The sequence below is a fragment of the Salpingoeca rosetta genome (assembly GCF_000188695.1).
Source record: "Salpingoeca rosetta unplaced genomic scaffold supercont1.7, whole genome shotgun sequence".
In the NCBI taxonomy this organism is placed as follows: domain Eukaryota; class Choanoflagellata; order Craspedida; family Salpingoecidae; genus Salpingoeca; species Salpingoeca rosetta.
The window spans coordinates 1043598-1067604 of NW_004754927.1; the positions used below are offsets into that span (position 1 = coordinate 1043598).

General features: G+C 55.3%; 6 protein-coding genes across 6 annotated transcripts in view; 2 read left to right on the forward strand and 4 right to left on the reverse strand.

Annotated features, from left to right (window-relative positions):
- Position 1: 1 nt before the first annotated feature.
- On the forward strand, positions 2 to 3324 carry PTSG_03256 (uncharacterized protein). Its single transcript, XM_004995781.1, has 6 exons — positions 2 to 229; positions 443 to 512; positions 708 to 822; positions 1085 to 1290; positions 1595 to 2649; positions 2887 to 3324. Exons 1-6 carry the CDS (start codon positions 127 to 129, stop codon positions 3129 to 3131), a joined length of 1794 nt encoding a protein of 597 aa, XP_004995838.1. The 5' UTR covers positions 2 to 126; the 3' UTR covers positions 3132 to 3324.
- PTSG_11983 (uncharacterized protein) lies at positions 3251 to 7155 on the reverse strand. The gene is made up of 10 exons (XM_004995782.1): positions 6904 to 7155; positions 6599 to 6659; positions 6317 to 6449; positions 5834 to 6050; positions 5424 to 5570; positions 5043 to 5272; positions 4766 to 4898; positions 4510 to 4578; positions 4194 to 4280; positions 3251 to 3850 (listed from the first exon to the last, which is right to left on the reverse strand). Exons 1-10 carry the CDS (start codon positions 7042 to 7044, stop codon positions 3707 to 3709), a joined length of 1362 nt encoding a protein of 453 aa, XP_004995839.1. The 5' UTR covers positions 7045 to 7155; the 3' UTR covers positions 3251 to 3706.
- PTSG_11984 (cysteine dioxygenase type 1) lies at positions 7136 to 9967 on the reverse strand. Its single transcript, XM_004995783.1, has 8 exons — positions 9184 to 9967; positions 8962 to 9015; positions 8736 to 8813; positions 8484 to 8577; positions 8224 to 8290; positions 7969 to 8051; positions 7674 to 7773; positions 7136 to 7484 (listed from the first exon to the last, which is right to left on the reverse strand). Exons 1-8 carry the CDS (start codon positions 9447 to 9449, stop codon positions 7450 to 7452), a joined length of 777 nt encoding a protein of 258 aa, XP_004995840.1. The 5' UTR covers positions 9450 to 9967; the 3' UTR covers positions 7136 to 7449.
- A 659-nt stretch (positions 9968 to 10626) lies between these two features.
- Positions 10627 to 14353, reverse strand: PTSG_03259 (uncharacterized protein; the record flags this gene model as incomplete). The annotated part of the gene is made up of 10 exons (XM_004995784.1): positions 10627 to 10813; positions 11026 to 11152; positions 11363 to 11447; positions 11644 to 12027; positions 12263 to 12464; positions 12779 to 12848; positions 12992 to 13088; positions 13408 to 13504; positions 13894 to 14139; positions 14334 to 14353. 10 exons carry the CDS (start codon positions 14351 to 14353, stop codon positions 10744 to 10746), a joined length of 1398 nt encoding a protein of 465 aa, XP_004995841.1. The 3' UTR covers positions 10627 to 10743.
- Positions 14354 to 14502: 149 nt separating this feature from the next.
- On the forward strand, positions 14503 to 20494 carry PTSG_11985 (SCY1 protein kinase; the record flags this gene model as incomplete). Its single annotated transcript, XM_004995785.1, has 11 exons — positions 14503 to 15040; positions 15517 to 15618; positions 15767 to 15836; positions 16036 to 16088; positions 16269 to 16294; positions 16457 to 16537; positions 16712 to 16891; positions 17083 to 17222; positions 17413 to 17537; positions 17697 to 18028; positions 18883 to 20494. The coding sequence occupies exons 1-11, from the start codon at positions 14585 to 14587 to the stop codon at positions 20492 to 20494; spliced, it is 3177 nt and encodes a 1058-aa protein (XP_004995842.1). The 5' UTR covers positions 14503 to 14584.
- A 107-nt stretch (positions 20495 to 20601) lies between these two features.
- Positions 20602 to 24007, reverse strand: part of PTSG_03262 (uncharacterized protein) — a 3768-nt gene continuing 362 nt past the window's right edge. Inside the window, exons 1-11 of the mRNA XM_004995786.1 lie at position 24007; positions 23617 to 23754; positions 23205 to 23339; positions 22727 to 22808; positions 22454 to 22494; positions 22135 to 22252; positions 21817 to 21887; positions 21613 to 21665; positions 21379 to 21466; positions 21191 to 21236; positions 20602 to 21015 (exon numbers count right to left, since the gene is read on the reverse strand). The exon at position 24007 is cut by the window's right edge and continues 362 nt beyond it. Coding sequence (XP_004995843.1) covers positions 20942 to 21015; positions 21191 to 21236; positions 21379 to 21466; positions 21613 to 21665; positions 21817 to 21887; positions 22135 to 22252; positions 22454 to 22494; positions 22727 to 22808; positions 23205 to 23339; positions 23617 to 23754; position 24007 — 847 coding nt within the window. The 3' untranslated portion in view covers positions 20602 to 20941. The remainder of the gene's footprint in view (positions 21016 to 21190; positions 21237 to 21378; positions 21467 to 21612; positions 21666 to 21816; positions 21888 to 22134; positions 22253 to 22453; positions 22495 to 22726; positions 22809 to 23204; positions 23340 to 23616; positions 23755 to 24006) is intronic.

The window sequence follows — 24007 nt, forward strand, 5'->3', positions numbered from 1 at the left end:
TGAATAGCTCAGTCATCATCCGCGTTGCTTCATTTCTCGTCAACCTCGCACATCCAACCAACCACCGCCATCCAACCATCAACCGAGTCTATCCAACCACCCATCAAAGGCAGGCAGGCAGGCAAGATGGAGGGAGACACAAAACAGGAAGACCAGCCACAGCGTGTGGTTGTTGTGTCGTATGGAAAATCAAAGTACACCATTGACACGACGGCCATGGAAACAGTCGGTATGTGTGATTGTAGTTGTGGTTGTAACAGTTGTTGCGTGGCGTGTATTGTGTACGTGCGTGCGTGCGTGTGTGTGCATGTGTGTACGTGCGGGTGCGTGCGTGTATGAGACTGTGCCAACGGTGAGGACGAAGAGGGTGAGTCACACCATGAGGTGCACGATCCATTTGCTGGCGTGTTTTCTGCTCACTCTTGCACCTCCTGCACTGCAGGCGATTTGAAAGCTCGCTTGGCTGAGCTGGCCAACGTGGAGATGCACAACCAAAAGCTCTTGCACAAGAGGTGTGTGCGAGTGCGTGTGGACGAGTGGGTGCGCGAGTGAGTGTGTTATACTTTCGTGAAAGTTGTAGTGCGTTCTCTGCGTGTGCTGCGGCTTCTCTGAAGGCTTGTACTTCCTATTCCCTTCCTTGGCTCAAATTGCTCATCACCATTCATCGCTTGCGTACATGGGTGTGGGGGTTTTTTCCTGGCGAACAGTCGGCAGCTACAGGACGACACGGAGCTCTCAGATTTGAAGCTGCGCAAGCGCACGACCATGATGCTTGTTGGCACACAGCAAAGCCAAGTTGAGCAGCTCAAAAAGACCGAGCAGGTATGTACTGACTGGCCATGACACTACACATTTGATTTATGGCGTACACCCACTCATATAGCACAAGCACAACACACACACACACACACACACATACACTCTTCTCTCCCTCTCACACGCACATACACTTATTCACAACACACGCACACCTTCTCTCTTCTCTCCACCACCGCCGCCACCACCACCACCACCACCACCACACACACACACACACACACACACACACACACACACACACACACACACACACACACAACTGCAGAAATTCGAGGCGCGGGAGCGGGCGTTGGCAAAGCGTGGAGCGGTTGTCACCACATCGCCAATGGCAGCCCAGGAGATGTTGTTTGGTGCACTTGAGCCGCTCCCCGATTCAGGCGACCCAGCAGCACCGCCGGCATCGGCCGCCCTCGACCTCCTCAAGCGCCTCGCCGCGGACCCAAACATATACGCCATCATGAAGAAGCACAAGTGAGTGAGTGAGGATGAGGGTGAGAGAGAGAGTGTGTGTGTGTGAGAGAGAGAGAGTGTGTGTGTACGTGTTCGTGCATGTGCGTGTGTGTGTGTGTGTTCGTTTTCATGCGTGTGTGGATGTTGGTATGGGCGCGAGCATGTATTTGAGGCGTTTCGATTTTGCCTGTGCGATCATGCGTGGTAGCGTGCGACGCCGCTTGTTTGCCAGCAACTGACGTCCATTGCTTCTTTCTCAGCCAACTCCCCTATTGCTTCGCACTCACCGTTTTGCTTTGGTCCTCCCTTCCTCATGCCTGTGCAGCTGGCGTGTTGGCATACTGAAGGAGTTTGCGCCGAGCTTGGAAACAGGCATCGTCGGCGTGACAGATTCGTGCTTGCTCGGATACAACCAGAACAAAGGACAGGTGATTGCGCTTCGGTTGCGTACGGACGACTTTGAAGGCTTTCGGCACTACCACGTCATCATCCAGACCTTGCTTCACGAACTGGCACACATGGTTCACAGCAAACACGACCGGAAGTTCTGGGACCTGTTCCGGCAGTTGCGCAAGGAGTATGACGAGCTTCACTGGACCAAATCGGGTGGGAGGCAACTGCAAGGTGCGTCATCATCAACAACATCATCAGCGTCAACAGCAGCATCGTCATCATTTCATCCTCACACCGGTGGCAGCAGCAGTACGGGTGGCACGCAGACACCCGCGTTTGCCGGCACAGGTCACACTGGGCAGCGGCTCGGGGGCGGCACAGCCCCACTCACACCAACACCGACACCAACACGAACAGCAACAGCAACAGCGGCACGTGGCAGTGGTGGTGGCGGTGGCCGGGGTCAGCCAATGACGGCTGCAGAGGCTGCGCGAGCAGCAGCACTCCGACGATTGCAGCACACGGAAGACACGTCCACGTCTGCACCTGGTGTTGATGGTGGTGGTCGTGATGATGCTGGTCATGTGAATGGTGATGGGCGTGGGGAAAGCAAGGCGAAGAAGCATCGCCAAGGACGCACAGGTGGTGGCAGCGATGGCGGCGGCTGTGGTGATGGCGACACGAACACCACAAACACGGCCGAGTGCAGGGTGAGCTCGAATGATATGGATGTTCAATGTGATGGTGATTGCAGTGGTCGGGGTCACGTGGCGCATGTTGACGTCAGTGATGGTAGCGGTGGCGTTGGTGGCAGTGGTAACGGCGACGAGCAACTGGTGGTGCGCGTGCGTCGCGAGACGCGACCAGGTGAGATCACGCCTGAGCGGAGGGAGGAGATCTATCGTAACGCCATGTTGGCGGAGATGAGGGCGGTGGGTCCAGACCCGTTTACATACCGGCCGCGGCGCAGCGTTAAAGTTGGCAAAGGTGCGTGCAAAGTGTGTTTGTGTGCGTGTGTGTATGTATTCATGTATGCGCGTGCGTGTGTGCGTAAGGACGCGCGCGCGTGTGTACTTATCGAGTCTCTTCTCCTTCAAGCTCTATGTTCCTTTCAGCTGTGAGCGCTCTCCTCCTTTCCCCCTCTTCCCACTCCTCCCAATCGCCCATTAGCCACCAACTGACTCACCTCTCTCCTGCGTGTCCATGTTACCTTCGTGTCGTCAGAGTACCAAGCAGTCCTCCCTGATCTGCTGCCCGCGCCCAAACCCGACATCACAGATGCCACCACTCGCGATGATGCTGATGACGATGGTGACGATGGTGATGGTGGTGATGGTGGTGGTCAGAGCGGTGTTGAAATAAATGAGGGGGAAGCGTTGCGGGAGACACCCGTGTCACTTGATGCTGTTGTTGTCCGCTCGCGCCATCGTGGTGGTGGTGTTGGCGGTAGCATACAGGAGCGGAAGTGATATGGTTGCAGCCGAGGCAGCAAGGGCAAGGGTGTGTCGCATGTATGGTGTGTTCTCTTCTTGTGTACGTGTTTGGAACGGTGTCCACAACAGCGCAAATACACCTCCAGCTGTCTCCCCCTCCCTCCTTCAGACCACATGTACATGTGCAGCACGGGTCGTATCTCCCTTGTGAATGAATCAAAACTCGGGGTGTAATGTCAACGAAACAAGCCGCGCTGCGAAGAGTGAGAGATGAGAGAAGCACGTGGGCCACGAAAGGGTGGGGCAACAAAACCTACGATTGTCACAACGAAACTGCAAGCGAACGCAAAGAGAATGGCGACGAAGACAGAGAAGGAAGCAAGACGAAGGGGCGGGAGCAAGCGGTTGAGGAAGCAACAGCACCAGCTGTTGATGTATAGAGAAAGAACAGGAGCTTGCTTACTGGGAAAGAGCAGCCACAGGGTAACCAAAGGCAAACACATGACAGGACAGAGGTAAGGAAGCAAGGGAGGGAAGGAAGGAGGGAAGGAAGGAAGAACTGAGTGAAAGAGCAACATCCGGTGCAAGCACACGCGAAACACGCAGCGGGTTTAGGTGCAAAAGGGCTTGAGGAGTGAGGTGATAATGCCACCCTGCTTCTCGCCAAAGAGGCGCGGAAGTGCACAGTAGTTGTACGGCATCCACGTGTTGCGCGGGAGCGGGTAGTTGACGTACTCGTTCAGCAGCAGCGTCGCCTGCCAGGAACATTATGGAGGAGGAGGAACAAAGACCCAGTGGACAGTTTGGGGTTGCAATTCGCGTTGCAAGACCAAAGAAGGTGTTGGTGTTGCAGAAGGCAGTGGGTGAGCGCAGAGTAAGGCGTGAGCGAGTGAGTGAGTGTGTGTGTGAGTGAGTGAGTGAGTGAGTGAGTGAGTGAGTGAGTGAGTGAGTGAGTGAGTGAGTGCGTGAGTGTGTGTGTGTGTGAGTGTGTGTGTGAGTGTGAGTGTGAGCGTGAGTGTGTGCATGGGGCATGTCACAGCATTAACAGCAGCATGGCTGGCAATCCCATCCATCTCATCTCTCCGCGTGCTGGCGTACAAAGTCGATGGGCGCAATGACGGCGTCCTTGTCGATGCGGTTTCGCTTCACGAGATCCGCCCGCAGCCGCTCCAGGATGGCAGACAGCTGCACCCGTTCATAACAGTGGCGGTGGTGGCGGCGGCGGTGAGTAGGGATGCACATATTGGCACATGTACACGTGTGTGTGTGTGCGTGTGTGTGTGTGTGTGTGTGTGAGTGTGTGTGTGTGAGTGTGTGTGCAAGCAGGTATGCGCCGTGTTGCGTTGTGTGGTTTGAGCACGCTTGCAACGTGGACGCCACTGCATCATCATCACCACCGAGGTGCCGGGCTCACCTCAAGGGGAGGGGTGTTGTCGTAACGCCGCTTCTCTTCCTTGGATGCAAAGCACTTTGACCGCCACACCTGACAAAACCACATGAAGAGCGGAGAATGTTGAGCAAATGCCAAACACGCACGCACAGACACAGACAGAGAGACAGAGAGACAGACACAGACAGACAGACAGACAGACAGACAGACAGACAGACAGACACACACACACACGCACGCGCGCACACACACACACATCAGGCATCATGAATTGGCTCACCAGGGCGATGCGCAGGTCTGAGAACTTGTATGTCGTCACGACTTTGCCGTCGGCCACAACGTTCCACAGCGTGTCCCGGGTGGGGGTGGTCGGGGTGTTCTTCGAGGAGTACACAAGGCTCGGCTTGCTGTCCCTGTGGCGACACGGCGGGGATTGTCGTGTTGAAAGGTGCGGAGGCAGACGTGTGTGTGAGTGTGTGAGGTCTTTGTGGGGGGAGGGGGTACACGGGTGAGAAAGCAGCAAACACACACACACAGACACACACACACACACAGACTTTTGCATCATGGGTGCATCCGTGGTGCCAGGGGGAAGGTAAAGATCGGTGCCATGAATGCATTTGGAGCCGTCGAGAAGGATAGCGGAGCCTGGGCGTGGGGCAAGGCGCCCTGGAGCGCGCTCAGGGCCTTCATGATGAAAGAAGAATGAGCCTCCAAAGGTGGATGCAATGTCTGCGTCCGTCATGTTATCCACCTTCCACGGATGAATGTAGGCCACACCCTGAATCTGTTGCGCGCGCGTGTGTGTGTGTCGGTAACAACGTGGTTAACGGAGGGCGGCAAGGTGGAGGAGGGGGTTATGTGTGTGTGACGAAGCCATGCAGCTGGTGGCAGCTGGAGAAAGAATGAACGCAGTACATTCACACACACACACACACCTGTGGGAGGTCAATGTCGTGGAAGAGGCCCGAGGCGTGCATGACGACGAGCAACCAGATTGGATATTGCATGCGGTCAGCGCCCCAGAACCACGGTGCATCGTAGTGCATGGCAACCGTCTGCCCAGGGATTTGCACAATAACTCCCTGCCACGTTGTTGTCATTGTTGTGTGAGTGAGTGCGTGCGGGAGTGAGTGAGTGCGTGCGTGCGTGCGTGCGGGAGTGAGTGAGTGAGTGAGTGAGTGAGTTAATGTGAGTGAGTGTATGTGTGTGAGTGAGAGTGAGTGCGAGTGTGCGTAGCAGTAACATACTGGCTCAGTGTCTTGTATGCAGAATGATAAGCAGAGACACGCATCCCCCACCCTTTATCCCATCATCTCCCCCTCTACCCTAGTGGTGTTTATCTTACGAGTTGGAACGGGTCGAGGTACGGGTGTCCCGGGCAGACCTTGTCCACGGCCTTCTTGTATGCGGGGCTCTCAAACAGCTTATCAATCAAGGGAATGTTTTGGGCCAGAGCGTCCTTGTTGCTGCCAATGAAGAACTGCGCAAACGACAGGAGCCGGCTCACCAGCTTGTCGTACGACTCCTTCAGTCCCGTGTTGCCGCCCGTCAGGACATAATGCCTGCATTTGCCGATGGATCAGGGCAAGGAGGGGAGTGTTGGTGTGTGGTGAGTTGGATGCATAGACGAGTGACAGCAGAAGCAGAAGCAGAAGAAGGGCCACACGCAGGACCAACCAGGCACCCCACAAATGCATGCCATGGTCAGAGTCACTGACAAATGCACGAGCACGATTGCATGGGGAAGCACAAGCACAAGCACACACACAAGCACAAGCACAGACACAAGCACAATCACGAGCATGAGCGCGGGCCAGCGTGGTGTTACCTGCCAATGTCCAGGCGTGGGGCAAGGATGCAGTGGGATCCGTTGCGAGACGGGACCATGAGCGGATGCGTGCATCCTTTCTCAGGATCGTACGGTACGGCCTCGCCGATGTTGTCCGTGGCAGGTGTTTGGTCTACCATGTGCGTGCATGTGTGTGCATGTGTGTGGTGGAAAGGGCGTGAGATCACGACGAGGTACAAATGAGGAAGTGTTTGGGGGTTGGTGGTTTGGTTGGCATCAATGAAAGCTCTGTAGTTGCATGTGTAGTTGCTGCTGCTGCACCTGAGATGACGCTGAAGAACTCGCTGTAGCTGCGCACCATGTCCGCGAGCTCACTTTGCTCCTGCCAGGCGAGGAAGGGGAGGGGGAACAAGGGTGGGTGGATGGCAGGAGGGGGATGGGAAGGCGGAGTGGTTGAGATGAAAGAGCTTGCAAAGAGGGTAGACGAGAGAGGGAGACGCTATATCGCACACACACACACACCCACACCCACCCACACCCACCCACACCCACACACACACACACACACACACACACACACACCCACACACCCACACACACACACACACACACACACACACACCGACCTGGGGTGTCCAGATCTCGTTGATGATCTCATACTCGTAAGGCTTGATGACCGGAGCTGGCTTGAGCCAGTTGGCAGCCACAAGCGCCACCAAGGCCACCACCAGCCCACGCCACTGCCATCCACTCAAGCTGCTCATCATCTCTCCCACTACTGCTGCTGCTGCTGTTGTGTTCGGCGGCGTCTTGCATCAACCACCACCACCACTGGCTGGCAACTGCTGTCCTCAAAATGCAGATGTTTATTGAAAGATATCCAACAAAAGTCAGCAATGAACGAAGAAACGGGCGACAACGTGGATGGCGGCGCATGTTGTTGTTGGCTTGTTTGTTTGTCAGCGACCACCATGATTTGTAGACAGGACTTCAATGAAGCAACAAAACAACAAAGAGACAAGACCACACACATCACACATCACGGCAGCACCATTAACAAAGGAGGAGAAGGAGACAGGCAGGCAGCTACACACGAAGAGGGTCATGGCATCAGTTTTAACGGGAGTGATTAGTCGTGGCCGACACACAGAGTGTGTTTGCACGTAGTTTGTTTAGCAGTAGTCTGCAGATTTGGCAGCAACACCACCTACAAGGCGGGGCGGAGTGAGATGGAGTGCAAAGGGTGCAACAAAGATGTTAGCTGAGGGAAGCGAAGCGCACAGAGAGGGCGTGCACGAGCGCTGAGCGCTGTCTACACAAGCACAGACACAAGCACAGACACACAGACACACGCACGCACACACACCGACACAGAGACACACACACGCAAACGCACTTTTCCAATCGTCGCAGCAAACTTCGCCGTATTCACTGTAGAAGGAGATGCAGCCAGAGGTGCTCTTGGTACCCGTGCGCTCATCAAAGCAGTGACACTCCTGTCAAGCGAAGAAGTGGGGAGGGGGGAGGAACACGATTGGGTGAGGCATCGTCATAGGCGTGGGGTGGTCGGTGGAGCAGGGTGTGCACGACAAGATGAAGTCGCAGACACACACACACACACACACACACACACACACACACACACACACACACACACACACACACACACACACACATGGGCGAGTGATTACCGAGTATGGCGGGGAGTAGAGGTGCAGGCTGACGGCGCGTCGGCTATGGCTTGTGTTTGACACGCGGTGTGTGCCAATCTTATCTGCTCCAACAACAACGATCAGCAAAGGCATCACGACAAATAGGCGTCGGCAACGCAAGCATGTATGAGAGAAGAGAATGCACATCGCCAACATGTCACACATTGCAACCGACAGCAGCACGGCGACAAAAAAAACAAAAAAAAAAAACAGGCGTTCCTTCGCATTACGCACCGCTGATATAGAGGACACCATCGCGATCATGAGCTGCCTCCACGAGCGGTGAAAGCGTCTCTCCCTCCTGTGCACACAGCACACACACACACACATATGGTGCCACACAACAAGCAGTGAGCAATGAGCAGTGAGCAATGAGCAGTGCGCATACACACACGTGCAGACAGACACACACACACATGTACGTACACACACACACACCGATATACAGACAGACACGTCGGCAAAGGGGAAAATCCTTTTGCATACAAGCTGACCTTGAGGTCGTGTGGCGGGCCAAAGAGTTCCTCCACGAGGTTGCCGTCAAGGATCTTCATGAAGCAATGCGACCCCGCGTGGTCGTGGATGGAACTGAAGTGGAGACAGGGACACAGGCAGGCAGGCAGGTACCCATGGAGACGGTCAACAGAGCAGAGGATGGATCCAATAGCAGTACCCCATTTGACGGGCAACGACAACACACAGACGCAGACACATGCACAGGCACAATTACGGCCAGGAATATGTACCTTGCTTGCCCCATGTCCCAGCAAAGGAGCATGAGGTTGTATTTGCCGTTGCCGCTGTCCACGAGATTCCTCGTGTAGCTGTTGTAGGAAGAAAGCATGCATGTGAGACAGCACCACGACAGCAAACACAGAAAAAGACGCACAAGCACACAGACATACACACATACTCAGCAGTAATGACATGGCGCGTGAAAAGTCACAACCGCATCCACCTCATATCCCATACCAGTGGTCGTCAAAGTGGGCAAACTGCTTCCAGTCCTCCGTTCGGGACTTGTACCTGTGCAGCGGCAGCAAGCATACGAGCAAGCACGTGACGTGAGTGAGATTCTGGCCATGAACTGCTTTGCTTGGCTTGAGGCAGTGGGAAGCACACGCTGCCTCTCTTCACTCGTCTGCCTTGCCCAAGTTTGCACACGCGTCATGCATGCGCATATGGCATGCTTACGAGTTAAGGATGCTGTGGATGTGTTCAACGGACACGCTGTCTTCATCCAGCGCCGTTCTCAGGTCCTGGAGCATCTCATCCCAGGTGCGGGACTCCTTCTCCACTCGTGCACCGCTGCTGCTGCTGGGGGACGAGGAAGTCGCCTGGGATGGCTTCATCATGCTTGCACGCATGTCTTGAGCGCAGGGCTTGGTCTGCATCTGCATCGTCGGGGTGGCCTCCATGGCGGTGGACATGGAGGGGGAACCTTGATCGTGGTCAGTCATGGTGTTGCTGTTGGTGGCTGTCGTTGCTGAGTCAGAAGGCGCGGTTGTGGTGGACGAGTGAGTGTGTGATCGCCGTCGTGGTTGAAGAAAATGGACGGACGTGAGACACGATCGATTGCACGATTGTTATTTTGTCGTGGCAGCGATGATTCCTTGATCTTGTGCTGCGAGTGTCGTTGTTGTTTAGCTTGGGAGTGTGTGTTTGACTTGTTGCTTCGCTGCTTTGGTTGCGGTTTTTGTTGAAAGCAGTTCTGCGCGCGGGGGTGTCTCGCTAGACCGCGTGTACGCTGCGCAAGCGTGGGTCGGGTTGAGGCAAGCCAGTGCAGTGCAGTGCAGTGCAGTGTATGTGTGTTGCTGTTGCTGTTGTTGTTGTTGTGCATGCACACCCCCCACCACGACGAAATCAGCAGCAGCAGTGCAGACGAAGAAATGGTGGCGGGGAACGGATGTGCCATAAGCAAGCTGCGCAGAACGCACCAGCACATATGGAAATAGACACCATAAAGTGTAGTAGCATGCATGTGTGTGTGTGTGTGTGTGTGTGTGTGTGTGTGTGTGTGTGTGTGTGTGTGTGTGTGTGTGTGTGTGTGTGTGTGTGTGTGTGTGTGTGTGTGTGTGTGTGTGTGTGTGTGCAGAACGTGCGCTCTCATCGCAAGCTAGCTCGCAAACAAGCAAGCTACAGTCCCCTCTTTCAATAGTCGTGTATGGACAAAGAGGTAATAGAGTTAAGAGGTGTGTGTGTACATGTTCAAACAAGCTAGAAGAAGTCAGCGTTGTCATCATCAGATAATAGAGGCCGCGAGTCGTCACGAGTTGCCAGTCGTGGCATCGGACCCACTAGTCAGTATCGCCACCACTGTCGTCGTCCGTGTCACATGTGCCTGCCACATGATGTCGTGTCACGCATGGCATGTCAGTCCACAACAACAACAACAACAAAAAAAGAGGGTGGAATACGGGCAAGGAAGCCGGGAAGGACAAAATGACCCAAGAACAACAACAGCAAAGAGGGTGCCATCGGTGGTACTCTGATGACACGGTTGTGCGAGGCACAACAACAACAACAACAACAACAACAACAACAACAACAACAACTTAAACGACAACAACTTAAACAACGACAACTTAAACAACAACAACTGAAACAACAACTGAAACAACAACTGAAACAACAACTGAAACAACAACTGAAACAACAACTGAAACAACAACTTAAACAACAACTTAAACAACAACAACAACTTAAACAACGACGACAAACACGTGTTGGTGGCATGCAAACAGGGCAGCACCTTCAAAGTGTGGGCGACGAGAGGATGGTTGTCTCCGGGCAGGGCTGGCGGACCCCAGAGATGTTCCGCGCACTTCATGATCAAACGTTAACAAGGTGCATATGGTACAAGGATGAGTGCGCGATGTCTCTGGAGGGGTGGGGGTGGCGAGAGGAGCTGGAGGTACAGGAATGGCGGTGAATCACGCGCCCGGTGAACACAACACGCAGACACATACACACACAGACACATACAAACACACACACACAGACACACACAGACACAGACACACTACATACACGCACGCACGGTGTTGGATGAGGCCTTGGACGTGGTACTCGTCGAGTTGACTCTGCAGCTCAACGTTCTGCCGTTGAAGCGCAAACAGCTCCTGGTCTTTCCGGGATATCCGGTCCGAAAACTCAACAATCACTGCACAGATGCGCGTGATTGTGTGATTTGTGTGTGTGTGTGTGTGTGTGTGTGTGCGTGTGTGTGAGGAGGGAGCTATGGTGTTTGCACCGCTCAAAGCAGCACCACACACATACACATGCACAAATGCACACACTCACACGCACACAAACATACACGTTCAACCATGCCCATGTTCAAACATACATACAAACATGCACACATGCACACCTTCTGAGGCCTCTGCAAGTTCGTCCTTCAACGCGAGCATGCGCTCGTTGCGATCGGCCAACTTGGCCCGCAGGTGGCGCACCTCCTGCCGTGCGCAATGAGAAAGAACAAAACAACAAAGGGGGGGGGGCATGGGGGAGATGAGCGAGAGGCGTGAGGAGTGAATACATGTATGACAGAGTGTGCACTCATGAGCGCAAGCAGGCAGGAAGACACGTATCCAGAATGTACAGACACACACACACACACACACACACACAGACACACAGACACAAACGAACCGCTGTGAGGGCGTCGGTTGTGGCGGTGTGTGCGGTGGACCTGACACTGCTGGTCTCCGAAGGGGAGCGGTCTGCACACTCCTCCCTGCGCCTTGCCTCGCGCACGCTGAGCCGGGGTGTTGGCGGTGTCGGCTGCAGACGCGGCCGGCGACGCAATGGGGCCGGCGTGAAAGCAGTGCCATCATCATCAGCACCACCCTCACCCCCATCCTTGTTGTCATTGTCATTGTCGCCACCGCTACCCTGGCGGGATCGTGCGCGGACAAGCTGCTGCCTGAGGACGCGCAGCTGCTTCTGCAGCGCGCCGATGTCGTCGTTGGCCTGGTCGATGATCGTGTGCTTCTCCGCCTCTCGCTCGTGCAGCCGCTGTCGCAGGTCCTCAATCTGTGTGTGTGTGTGTGTGTGTGTGTGTGCGTGTGTGCGTGTGTGTGTGTGTGTGAGCGAGAGAGCGTGTGTGTGTGTGTGTGTGAGCGAGAGAGCGTGTGTGTGTGTGTGAGCGAGAGAGCGTGTGCGCGCGCGTGTGTGTGTGGTTGTGGTGAAGCAAGTACAAATCATGTTGCTGTCATGAAAACACACTGTCACCGCCACCAATGTCCACCGTCACGCCCATCAAACTAACCACGTCCTCATACTCCTTATGCATGGCCTCTATTCTGTCTGTGAGCTCCTGAATTTCGTCCTCTTTCTCCCGCACGGTGTGCTGCAGCACAATATCATCTGCCATGAGAATGCTCCGCCGGTAGCTTGATGGGTTCCCTGTCGAGTCCAGCAGCAGCTCGCACGCCCGCTGGAACTCGTCCCACGACCAAACCCCATCCTGGCTGCAGCGTGCCGTGCGTGTGTGTGTGTGAGTGTGTGTGTGAGTGTGTGTGTGAGTGTGTGTGTGAGTGTGAGTGTGTGTGAGTGAGTGGAATGAGTGAGTGAGTGAGTGAGTGAGTGAGTGGAATGAGTGAGTGAGTGAGCGAGTGGAATGAGTGAGTGAGTGAGCGAGTGAGAGGGTGTGTGAGAGGGTGTGTGTGTGTGAGGGTGAGAGGGTGAGAGGGAGAGTGTGTGAGAGTGTGTGTGTGAGTATGTGAGGTTACAGAAGTGCACTACGATTTGAACCTTGTCCAGCCAACACGATAACTGCACGTACTCAAAGTCAAGGATGTCGAGGACGCGCTTGGCGTGGTCCGTGGTCACGTGGCGCGGTGCAAACACGCCATCTGCACAAACAAGCAACAACACCATGCCGTGAATTAACAAGGCCATATGTCGACAATTGCGACAACACTCACTCACAACAATACACACACACTCACTCACAACACGCGCACACGCACGCACACACACACACACACACACTTACGTGGGTGCATGTCGTCTGTTGGCGACAAGAGTTGGGAGATGAGGGCCTTGACACCGGTAACATTGATGCCTTGAGACATGCCCGTCCCCGTCACGGCCTACGATCAAGTGGGAAGCAAGGAAAGAAGGACGCAAGGAGGCAGGCAGGACGGCGACGTGATGACCCTCTGCAGTCAGCAACGAAAGCAACTTGTACGCGACACAGCTTCACACACACACACGCACACAGCTTCACACACAGACACACACACAGACACACACAGACACACACAGACACACACAGACACACACAGACACACAGACACACAGACACACACACAACGCTTTGTCGATGGTGCGCATGAGAGGCAGGTGTGAGAGGGTGGCAGGCGCGCATTTCGAACATAGTTGGAGCGTTCATTCATCCCGTGTTCGTACATGGGAGAACATGGCCCGGGTTGCCTTCCGTTTCAGCATGGCGTCGTTGGTTTTCGTCGTTTCCAGCTCCTGCTGCGAGCTGCGCGCCAACGAGTCACTGTTGGTCGCGGTGGGTGCAGTGGTGGTTGTACGGCCACGCATGGTTTGCGTCAAAGCGGAAGCGAGCACACACACACACACACACATATATGCATATGCTCAAGTGTTCGCGCGCATGAGATGGTGGGTGCAATGTGCGGGCAGCCAAGCGTGCGTGTGTGGTTGCTGGGATGATGATGGTTCAGAGCTCTCACTTCAAACGCCCTCACGTCATCACGTGCTGTTCGGTGTAGCGTTGGCTGGTTGGGTGATGTGTGTGGTGGTGGTGTGTGCTCGTGTGTGTGTGTGCTCGTATGCGTATGTGTGTGCGTTGTGACTTGTGATGTAGCGACTTATTCGTTTGTGGGTGCTCTGCATGTTGTGGGGGGTGTGGTGTGGGAAACTTACTGGATGGAGGGAAGCTGCCGCTTTCTGCGCCTGTTTCCGGGAACGTCGTCCTGGCCGTGTGGCGGTGACTCCTGGTTCGGATCCTGGACCTTCTTGTTCTGTTGCAACTTTTCGCTGGGACTGTGCTGTTGCTGTTGCTGTTGCTGTTGGCCTTCTTGTTGTTGGAGGGGCCTTTCCGGTGTGCTGTCGGGTGCGTCTTCCTCTGCCGTAGCGTCGTCGTCGGGCGGCTGCAGGAGCCCAGAGCCCCTGGCGCGGCAGCGTTGGAACAAAAGGAACGTGGCGTGTGCGGGAGTGAGTGTTGTGATGCACACACAAGGCGCGCAGCGCCAACCACACAAACACGTTTGCACAAGCTGTACCACACATGCACACGCACACACACACACACAGAGTTGTACACCAACCAACCAACCAACCAACCAACCGACCAACCAACCAACCTGAATCTTGACCCGAGCATCGTCGTCGTTCGTGGTCCGCCAACCACCAAAGTCGCCAGTCACGTCAACTGCTCCTCTCTTCTTTCGTGTTGGGTTGTGTTGGGAAGACCACTCCTCCCAAAGCCAAAATTGACTTTTTCAGTTGAAAGAAGGCAAAGTTGACCTTGGAGGAAAAAGGAGAGGAAGTGGAGAGCACACACAACGCACAACGCACAACGCACAACACAAGCGAGAGAGCAAGGAGGGACATCATGGGTGGAGTGGACAGCAGATTAAGACGGCAAGGGAGAGGTGGAGGTGGAGGTGGTGGAGGGCGCCTTGTGGTGAGCGATGACGAGGATGAGGATGACTTGATTGTCGTGACACAGGAGGAGACTGGTACATGGTCCCTCATCCAGTCCCGAAGCGTGGACAACGAGGAAATCACCATCTTCGAACACAACCCCGCGCTCGCCGCCAAAGCATCACCGTCGTCCGCAGTCAGCAAAGCAAGCGTCCTAGAGATGATTGACAACGCACGCATGCGCTTCAGGTCCTTGCGCCACCCTTTCCTGGTGAAAATGGAATGGCAGCAGGTCGACGAAGGCGTCATCAGCATCGTCACCGAACCCCTTCTGCCGCTGCGGCAAGTCCTGCCCACCATGTCTGAGGGCGAGGTTCTCCAGGGCATCTCAGAACTCGCCCAGGCCCTCAACTTTCTCAATGAGGTACAAAAATGGATTCTTCGCGGCTTGTCCTTTGTGTGTGTGTGTGTGTGTGTGTGTGTGTGTGTGTGTGTGTGTGTGTGTGTGTGTCTGTGTGTGTGTGTGTCTGTGTGTGTGTGTGTGTCTGTGTGTCTGTGTGTGTGTGTGTGTGTGTGTGTGTGTCTGTGTGTGTGTGTGTGTGTGTCTGTCTGTGTGTCTGTGTGTGTGTGCGTGTTTGTTTGGGAGGGGGGCAACGCCGGCAGTGCCATGGTTTGGAAAAAAACGAACTGTCATGGTGTCTGCCACTTGCCTGATATGCTCAGTGTGTGACCGCGTTTCCCGCGCATGTGTATTCGCTCGAAAACGTGCTTCACTGGCCACTTTGCACACACATCAAATTTGTTACGTCGTGCACATATGTACATTCACACACACATGCGCGCGCACCCATGCGCACACACGCGCACATGCTAACGCTCAACGTGCACGTTTATTTTCAGGTGACCAAGTTGGAGCACGGCAATTTGGTGTGCGACGCGGTGTTCATCTCAAAACACTCATACACGTGGAAGCTGGCCGGCTTTGAGTTTTGCAGACCAGCTGTAAGTTCCTCCAATCAACCTTCCTCTTTCCACGTTGTGTCTGCTCTTCGGCTCCGCAGCATGCTGCCCACATGTGTTTTCAGCGATCATTCGTGGTCGCAAATGACTCACCAACAGCCCATCTCGCACCCACACGTCGCGTCCACAGGATTCGCCCAACGACGCCGCAGGCTTGCAGACCTTGCTTCAGGAGCTGCTGGAGCTCGCACCAAGCCCAAGTGCGTTGGTGCGTGCGTGCGCGCGCGCGCGCGTGTGTGTGTGTGCAATACGTATCTTGTGCGCGTGTGCGCATTCATTGGTAAGGCTGTTTCGGCCGCTTGGCGCTGTTGGAGCAACGTATACCATCCATGTACGTCGTAACACTTCCCATCACGTGTCACCTCTCCCCTTCCTCCCGGTATCATGTTGTCTGTGCAGTGCCACGCGTGCAGCGTGTGCTTGAAGACTTGCAGCGATCTTCTCGCATCAGGGTAAGGTGCACTCCGGCGCTTTCTCTCACCCACCCACCCACACATATTCACACTGCTTTGCTGCCTGTTCTGGTTCACGTCACTGCAACCGCCATGATCACCACAGTCATTGATTCACATGATGAACACCTCACGTCCCGTGCCTTTGCTTGATCGTTTACGCTTTGAATACCATTGTAGGACCTGCAGCACAACAAAACCATTGCGTACGTATGCTCTTGCCAACATGTGTATGTGTGTGTGTGTGTTCGTGTGTGGAAGGCGTGGGCGTCATTAACTCGTCCTTTTGCTCACACTCTCCATTTTCGATTCTTACACGACCGCCGTGCCTCTGCTTTGCGTTTGCTTGGTGCTGTGCAAACCATCAGCGATGACCCGCTTGTGTCGTTGCTGCGAGACATTTCCGACTTTTTCACATTCGACCACCAGCACAAGCAATCTTTTCTCAAGTGCGTGAGTGTGCAGTGTGTGTGCGTGCGGGCGTATGTGTGTGTGTGTGAAGACGTGCCGTGGTGCGCATGTATCTGTATCCTTATGTTGCTTACCTACTCGCTCCACCTTTGCGTCCACCACCACCTCCTCCTCTACGCCACCACCACCACCTTCACCACCGGTGCCTGCAGGTTGCTGTGTGCGCGGCTGTCGGCGGTGCCTGTGCTGCCTGCTGTGCGTCGCGTTGCCCTCGGTGCTCTCGCCCGCGCCCCGCATATGGCCGACCCGTCCATCCGGGCAGCCATCATCGCCACCCTGCACCGCACCCCACCGGCAGACACCAACGACAACACACGCACTGCACTTCGCCTGTACGTTTGCCGTGCATGTCACCCTCTCGTCTCTTGCACGAACAGATGCAGGCTGATGCATCACTGCTGTGATGAAAGTGCGGACCGCCATACACTCACACACCCTTTCGTGCTTGTGTGCGTGTGTGTGTCTGTGTGTGCGTGTGTGTCTGTGTGTCTGTGTGTGTCTGTGTGTGTGTGTGTGTTTGCAGGGCGTTGCGGTCGCAGGTTCCCCGTGTGCTGCTGCGGGTGGATGCTGCTGCCGTTATTGTCCTCGGCCAGTGCTTTGACGCCATTGCCTCACTCCTCCCGCGCGCTCGCGTCAACAAGTGCGCCCGCCTCTTCCAACAGGGTCCGTGACGCTTTGGCCTTCATCAAAACTGCTTGAGTCTGTTTCTATGTATGTGTGTGTGCATGATCTGTCGCTGTAACTGACGACCACCCACCACCACCACACATGTCACACACCACCACCACCACCACCACCACCACCACAACCACCACTACCACATCACCACCACCACCACTATTCAACCGGCCAGGCCTGCGGGATCTGGACGACGATGTTGTGCTGTCGTCGCTGCTCGGCCTCGCCGGATGTGTTCGCGTTCTCGGCGGTGCTGTCGTCTCACCGTCACGAAAGCGCGTCTTCCTCCCGTGCATGCAGGTGCGATAGTGCGCACGCGTGGGTTGGTCTTTTGGTCTCTGTGTGTATGTGTGTGACTGTTAGTGATATGCTGCGCATCATCGTGTTCAGGTGCACATGCTCAGACCCAAGCAGTCTCCCCTCACAACCACCGTGACACCACCACTGTGACATCACCAGCCGCGGTCTGGGTCAGCGCCGCCAGCCTCTGCGTCGCTGTCGGCATCACACATGAGCGCAGCATCAACAGCGACCACCGCCACCGCTGTCACAGCACCGCACTCCACGCCGCCACCGCCCTCCCTATCAGCAGAAGTAGCATCAGGCCCGCCCCACACGCCATCGTCAGCAGCACGCGGAAGCAGCGACGATGGTGGTGATGATGGCGATGGCAAGAGTACTGGCAGTGGCGGTGATGTGCAGCGAGGTGATGGCGGCAGCGGGCGAGGTGGACTTGCTCTAGGGCGGAGGGGGCAATCAGCAGAGGAACGTGAGGCTCGCCGACAGGAGCGGTTGGTGCTTTCTTCCATGGTGTTCCACGTTCCTTTTGTCGCCCCCTTGATTGAATCGTGTTGCACATTGCTGCTGTTGCTCTTCCTTCCTTCCTTCCTTCCTCCCTTCCCTCCCTTCCTTCCTTGGCATTGTTTTCTGCCTCCTTCCTCACTCTCTGCCTCTCTTTCTTCACCTTCCATCCCTTCTTCTGCCTCTGCTTCTCTTCCTCCAGTCTTCACCTTCTTTTATCTTGTTCTCCCCCGCCGTCTCCCCCCAGTTCCCTTGTCCCTCTCTCCCCCCCCCCAAACCATGCGCGCAGGCGTTTCCAAGGCTGTCGTTGTCACATGTGTGCATGCCATACGCCTCTGGAGTCAACGGCGCGCTAGAACAAAATGAGCTGATGCATGCACTACCTATGCATTGCGTCATGCGTTGTGAAGGATTGTTGTGCGGGGTAACCAGTGTTACTGTGCTGCGCAGTCCTCTCACGTTTTCAGCCGTCCTTTCGTTCCTATCCTTCATGATTTCACTTCATCATGTGTTTCTGTTTGAATGTTGAATGGACGGCACAATCCCCTTCCTCCTTCTCTTCCCCCATTTCCTCTTCTATCGCTTCTCCTCTCCCCTTTCCTCTTGCCCTTCCTCCTCCTTCACTTCTTCCTCTTTCCAACATCAAGCAACTTGGCAGGCTCTGCCCCCTTTTCACAGACACACACACACACACACAGACACACACACACACACACACACAGACACACACAGACATGCACAAACATCCATCCACACGCGCTCACCCCAACACCCTTGATTCTGTCCCCTTGCCTTGTCCCCACGGCTGCTGTGTATTCTGGCTGCGGACATATTGTCCGGCTAGGCGCCGCAAGAACCAGGAGCGACGGGAGCGTTTGAAACGCCAGCGCGAGGAGGCAAAACGCGCACGCGAGCTTGAACAACAACAACAACAGCAGCAGCAGCAGCAGCAGCAGCAGCAGCAGCAGCAGCAGCAGCGAGGGGAAGGCAGCGGGAGTGATGGCGACCGCGCTCATGGAGATGGTGGTGGTGATGGTTGGGGCAACGACGACTCTGACGATGGATGGGAGGACTTTGATGATGTGGAGCCCACAACTACAGCAACAGCAACAGCAACAGCAGTAGCCGGGTCAGCGCGCGCGCAGCGTGGTGATGGTGATGGCGACGTTAAAGGGGGAGTGCAGAGGTCACCACTCGCACATGCTGGCAGCAGTGGCGTTGGCCATGGTGGCTGGTCGGATGATGGCTGGGATGCCGTTGATGATGACAGCACGACTGACGCGAAAACGGACGAGGGTGCGAAGCAACGCGGTGGGGAGAGGGTGATGAACGAAGCAACCGCGTGGGCATGGGGTGATGGCGATAATGATGCCACTGGCGTTGGCAGTGGTGCGGCTGACAGTGGGAAACACAGCGGTAGAGTTGCAGCGTTGGCAAAGCAGAGCAGAGGGGCAGCATCGGGACCAAGCCGCGACACAAACGACACTGACGATGGCAACAATGATGATAACGATGGTGATGGTGATGATGGCGATGGCGATGGGTGGGGTGATGACAACTGGGGTGATGATAGCGACGACGACAACACTCGTGACACCACGACGACCACGACAACCACCAGCAGCAGAGCAAGTGGTCAAGCATCATCTGTGTCAACCTCAGCATCGACAAACCAGTCAGTTCAACAACAACAACAGCAGCAACAACAACAACAGCATGCTAGGGTGCACGGTACTGAAGGGCAGCCGCCGTCACCGTCGGCAAAGCCGCAAAAGAAGCGAGGAATGGCGCTCAAGCGAACAAAGAAGACAAAACCGACGCGCAGTGCGCCAACGCAAGAGCAGCAGAGACAACAGGAGAGGGATGGTAGCGGTGGGATGGCCACACCAGAACCGCGAGGAACTGTGCACGCTGGCAACAACGACGGCATACAGCAGAGCAGCGCACCAACCGTCCGTACGGCGCGCGATGAGACAACCACAGCAGCAGCCAAGGCGGGCATCAACGCGAACGCGAACGCAATGCAGCAACCAGAGCAACAACAGCAACACCAAGGGGAGGAGGAAGAGATTGACCTGTTTGCAGATCTCGGTATGGAGTCTACGGCTGCCCGCGCACGAGCAGCAAACGGTGGTGTAGTGGCGGCAGCGCCACTAACATCCTCCAAGGCCGCGACAACACCAACCGCACGAACACACGCGGCAAAGGATAGCGCGGAGGACAGCGTGACGAAGGATAGCAGCAAGGATAGCGGTAGGACTGCCCACTCGCTCGAATTGCTGCACGGCGCCAAGCAAGACGATGACATTGCGCGTATGATGGCTGACTTTGACACGTGGGACAGCGATGGCAGCGATGGCGGCGGCGGGGTTGTGTCCATTGGGCAACTCGAAGGCGACGAGAGCGAGGTGGCAGGATGGGGCACCGATGACGATGATGACTTGGATGATCTCTAGCGTGCGCATGGGAATGCGTGCGTGCGTGCGTGTGTGTGTGTGTGCAAATGTGCGTGTGTGTGTGTGTGCATAGGACGAAACCGTTGAAGCACGTGCGCTGCTGATGTCGTTGGTGTAATCATTGACTGACAGCGTAGACATGCATCCAATACACAGACAAGCACGGGCATGATGCAAGGAGCGAGGACAAGCGAACGCGAGGGAGCCGACCAAGACGATGTGCAAAGCTGCAATGACGATATGCAAACATGTGATGGCCCTGCAAAGAGCAAGTGCGAAGCGAGCAGAACCAACAAGCAAGCAAACAAGCAAACAAGCAAGAATAATCGAGCGCTAGAGACCCAAGAGGCGATGTGATTCAATTACAGGCTGCACCTGAGCAGCCTCGCCGAGGCAGTGTGTGTGTGTGTATGTGTGTGAATGTGTGTGTGTGTGTGTGTTGAGAGGTCAGAGGAAGACGACGCCGGCGGTTGTGAGGACGACGCCGCTCAGGACGAGTTCGGCGGTGAGGACGCGGCGGCCTGCAGCGGCGACAACGCAGGCGGTGGTGGTGAGGGGACAACACACTTGAAGTACAGCTCACACGCACACACGCACGCACGCACACACACACACACACGCACGCACACACACACGCACGCAGGCACACACACACACACACACACACACACACACACACACACACAGCCATCCAACCTGTCTTGGTTGCGAAGAGAAATGCGATGGATGACGCCGCCAGCAGCTGGTGTGTGTGTGTGTGTATTGGTCGTGTGTTGATGTGGCGTATTTCATGAGGCGCAGGAGAAGAGGCTGTGTAAGAGACATGATAACGACGGCATGATGTAGACACGCAAGAACAACAACGCATGTGCATGCAGGCACACCATTTGTCCTGCGAGGGTCCATGGACGTTCACACAATTCGTATTGCGGGCCGTCAAAGCCGTAGCCCTGATGAAAGCGCTGCATCAGCCTGTGGGATGTGTGCGTACGCAGATGTGCGGTGTGTGAGTTTGCGTGTGTGCGTGTGTGTGTGAATACTTGTGTGCGTTGGGTTGCGAGCGTCAAGTACAGGCATGTTTGCATACACGGCACGCCAACAACGACAATAATACGCACGCTTCCTTCTCCTCGAATCTCTTCCGAAGCCATGCATCGATATCAGCAGCATTCTGCGCGGCCGTCATGAACACCAACATGTGTACGGGTATTTGAGTGTGGGGCTGGTGTGAGTTGCACACGTGACACGACAAAAAACAAACCACAGGCAGAGCACAAATCATACACAGCACACAGCACGGCATGTGGAGCGAGTCACCGCACGTGTGGAAGATCTGCGGCGCGGTGGCGGCGGACGTGGATGTGCACGTGGTTGTACTCTCGACCAACCGTGCCTGCAGGCACGAGCAGCAAAAACAAATGGCAACAAACGGTTTGAGGAGTGAGCTTCGGCTACAAAACTTTGCAAGGTTGATGCAAGCAACATCGTCGGGGTCAAACGCAGCTACTCTAAGGGAAGTAGAAATCACACACACACACACACACACACACACACACGCACACACACACACACACACACACACACGCACACACACACACACGCACACACACACACACACACACACATGCACGGCTTCGCACCGAAGAGGGTTGGAGGTTCTGGACGGACATAGGATCCAGTTGCCGACGTGTAAGCAATGGTCATGTCGTAAACGCTGTCAAGACTCGTGCCAAGCGACTGCACGGCCGCAATAAAGCCCTGTTGTGCAGTAATGGTGAGCGAACGCGGCGCGCGCGTGTTTGCGTGCACGTGTGTGTGCATGTTGAGCATGCATGTGTATGTGTGTATGTGTGTGCGTTGTTGTTTGAGAGTGTGCAGTGCATGATGTTTGATGTGTGCATGTGCGCGCGTGCGTGCGTCCAACCAACACTAGCGAACGACACATGCCCGAGCGCTCACCTTGCTGCGTGGAGTCAACACGTGTTGTGTCTCAGGCAATCCTGCAAGATGTAACATGATGCACGAGTCAATGTGGGCAACAGACTGTGTGTATGTCGGAGTAATTGATGCGGCTGCAAACACACACAGAGTCACACACACGCTCACACCCTCACACACGCACAGCCACACACACACACACACACACACACACACACACACACACACACCCCACACACGCACAGTCACACACGCAGTCACACACACACACAGATACAGACAGTGCGCATTTACCTCTGCTGTGTGCAAACGCGAGGCTTTCTTTCGCCTTCTGTGGGGTGTAGCGTGTTCCCTCGGGGAAGATGATCAGGGAATACTGCAAGCAGCGCCATGTCAAGCGCAAGTGCAAGGATGGTGCCGTGGTTGATACGATGGCACAGAACCAGTACATGCACAAGTCGGCACTAGCATGACACACGTGCACACAAGGAAGCACGCAAGGGAGCACAATACACATTCTCACAACACTACACGACTACACTACACTACACTACACTACACTACACTACACTACACTACACTACACACACACTCACTCACTCACTCCACACACACGCACACTCCACACACACACACACACACACACACACCAACACACACTCCACACACACACACACACACACACACACACACACACACACACACACACACACACACACACACAGAGAGAGAGAGCACAACACAACACAATACAATGTGGCAGCAGACTCACGTTCTGGCCGGATTCTGCAATCTCAGTGAGCTTGCGCTTGATGCGTGGCTCGTCCTTCTGCCATGACTTGCGCACGTACACAAAGCCACTCATCCACCAGAACCAACCGAACATGGGCACATACTTGAGCGTGTTCTGGTGTGCAGCCACGCAAGCAAGTCGGCCAGCATGCAAGGAGGGGGACAGGACGAAGGGAGTGAGTGGGCGTGACTGAATCCTTCAGGTGCGTAAAGGCTGTGCATGAACCACACACACACACACACACACACACACACACACACACACACACACACACACACACACACACACACACACACACACACACACACACACACAATGCGTGATGGAAACAAGGGCCGCCGGCGAGACGAATTCGCGCACAAGACACGTGTGTGGGGGGGGGGACCTGCACCTTGAGGATGAAAGCGCAGCGGCCATCGCAGTTGGCAGGGCGCAGGGCTGCTGTGATGGTGAGCCAGTCCACGTCGCTCTGGTGGTTGCAGATGCACAGCTGATTCTCGTCACCAGGGAGATCCCCGTACAACGTGAACTGACACGTGACATGGATGCGGCAAAGCACAGGTACAAGACGTACAACCACATCACCGTGAGTGGGTGAAGCACCACAACGATAGCAGCCAATCGATCATCAGCCCTTGCTGACTGTCATACACGCAAGAAGTCGCGCCCCCCACATGCAACTGCATGCAACTGCACACATGCACACATATGTACATGCAACACACATACACACACAAACGCACATGCACGCACATGCACACACATGCACACACACACGTACC

Excerpts from the sequence above, each read along its gene's own strand:
- PTSG_03256 (XM_004995781.1), top strand. The coding sequence starts at position 127 with ATGGAGGGAGACACAAAACAGGAAGACCAGCCACAGCGTGTGGTTGTT. Across the intron at positions 513-707 it reads CAAAAGCTCTTGCACAAGAG|TCGGCAGCTACAGGACGACA; the intron begins GTGTGTGCGAGT and ends CCTGGCGAACAG. Across the intron at positions 2,650-2,886 it reads CAGCGTTAAAGTTGGCAAAG|AGTACCAAGCAGTCCTCCCT; the intron begins GTGCGTGCAAAG and ends TCGTGTCGTCAG.
- PTSG_11983 (XM_004995782.1), bottom strand. The coding sequence starts at position 7,044 with ATGATGAGCAGCTTGAGTGGATGGCAGTGGCGTGGGCTGGTGGTGGCC. Across the intron at positions 6,660-6,903 it reads ACGAGATCTGGACACCCCAG|GAGCAAAGTGAGCTCGCGGA; the intron begins GTCGGTGTGTGT and ends CTCGCCTGGCAG. Across the intron at positions 4,899-5,042 it reads GATGCACCCATGATGCAAAA|GGACAGCAAGCCGAGCCTTG; the intron begins GTCTGTGTGTGT and ends GTGTCGCCACAG.
- PTSG_11984 (XM_004995783.1), bottom strand. The coding sequence starts at position 9,449 with ATGACTGACCACGATCAAGGTTCCCCCTCCATGTCCACCGCCATGGAG. Across the intron at positions 8,291-8,483 it reads GCCCGCCACACGACCTCAAG|GAGGGAGAGACGCTTTCACC; the intron begins GTCAGCTTGTAT and ends CTGTGTGCACAG. Across the intron at positions 7,774-7,968 it reads TCTACTCCCCGCCATACTCG|GAGTGTCACTGCTTTGATGA; the intron begins GTAATCACTCGC and ends TTCGCTTGACAG.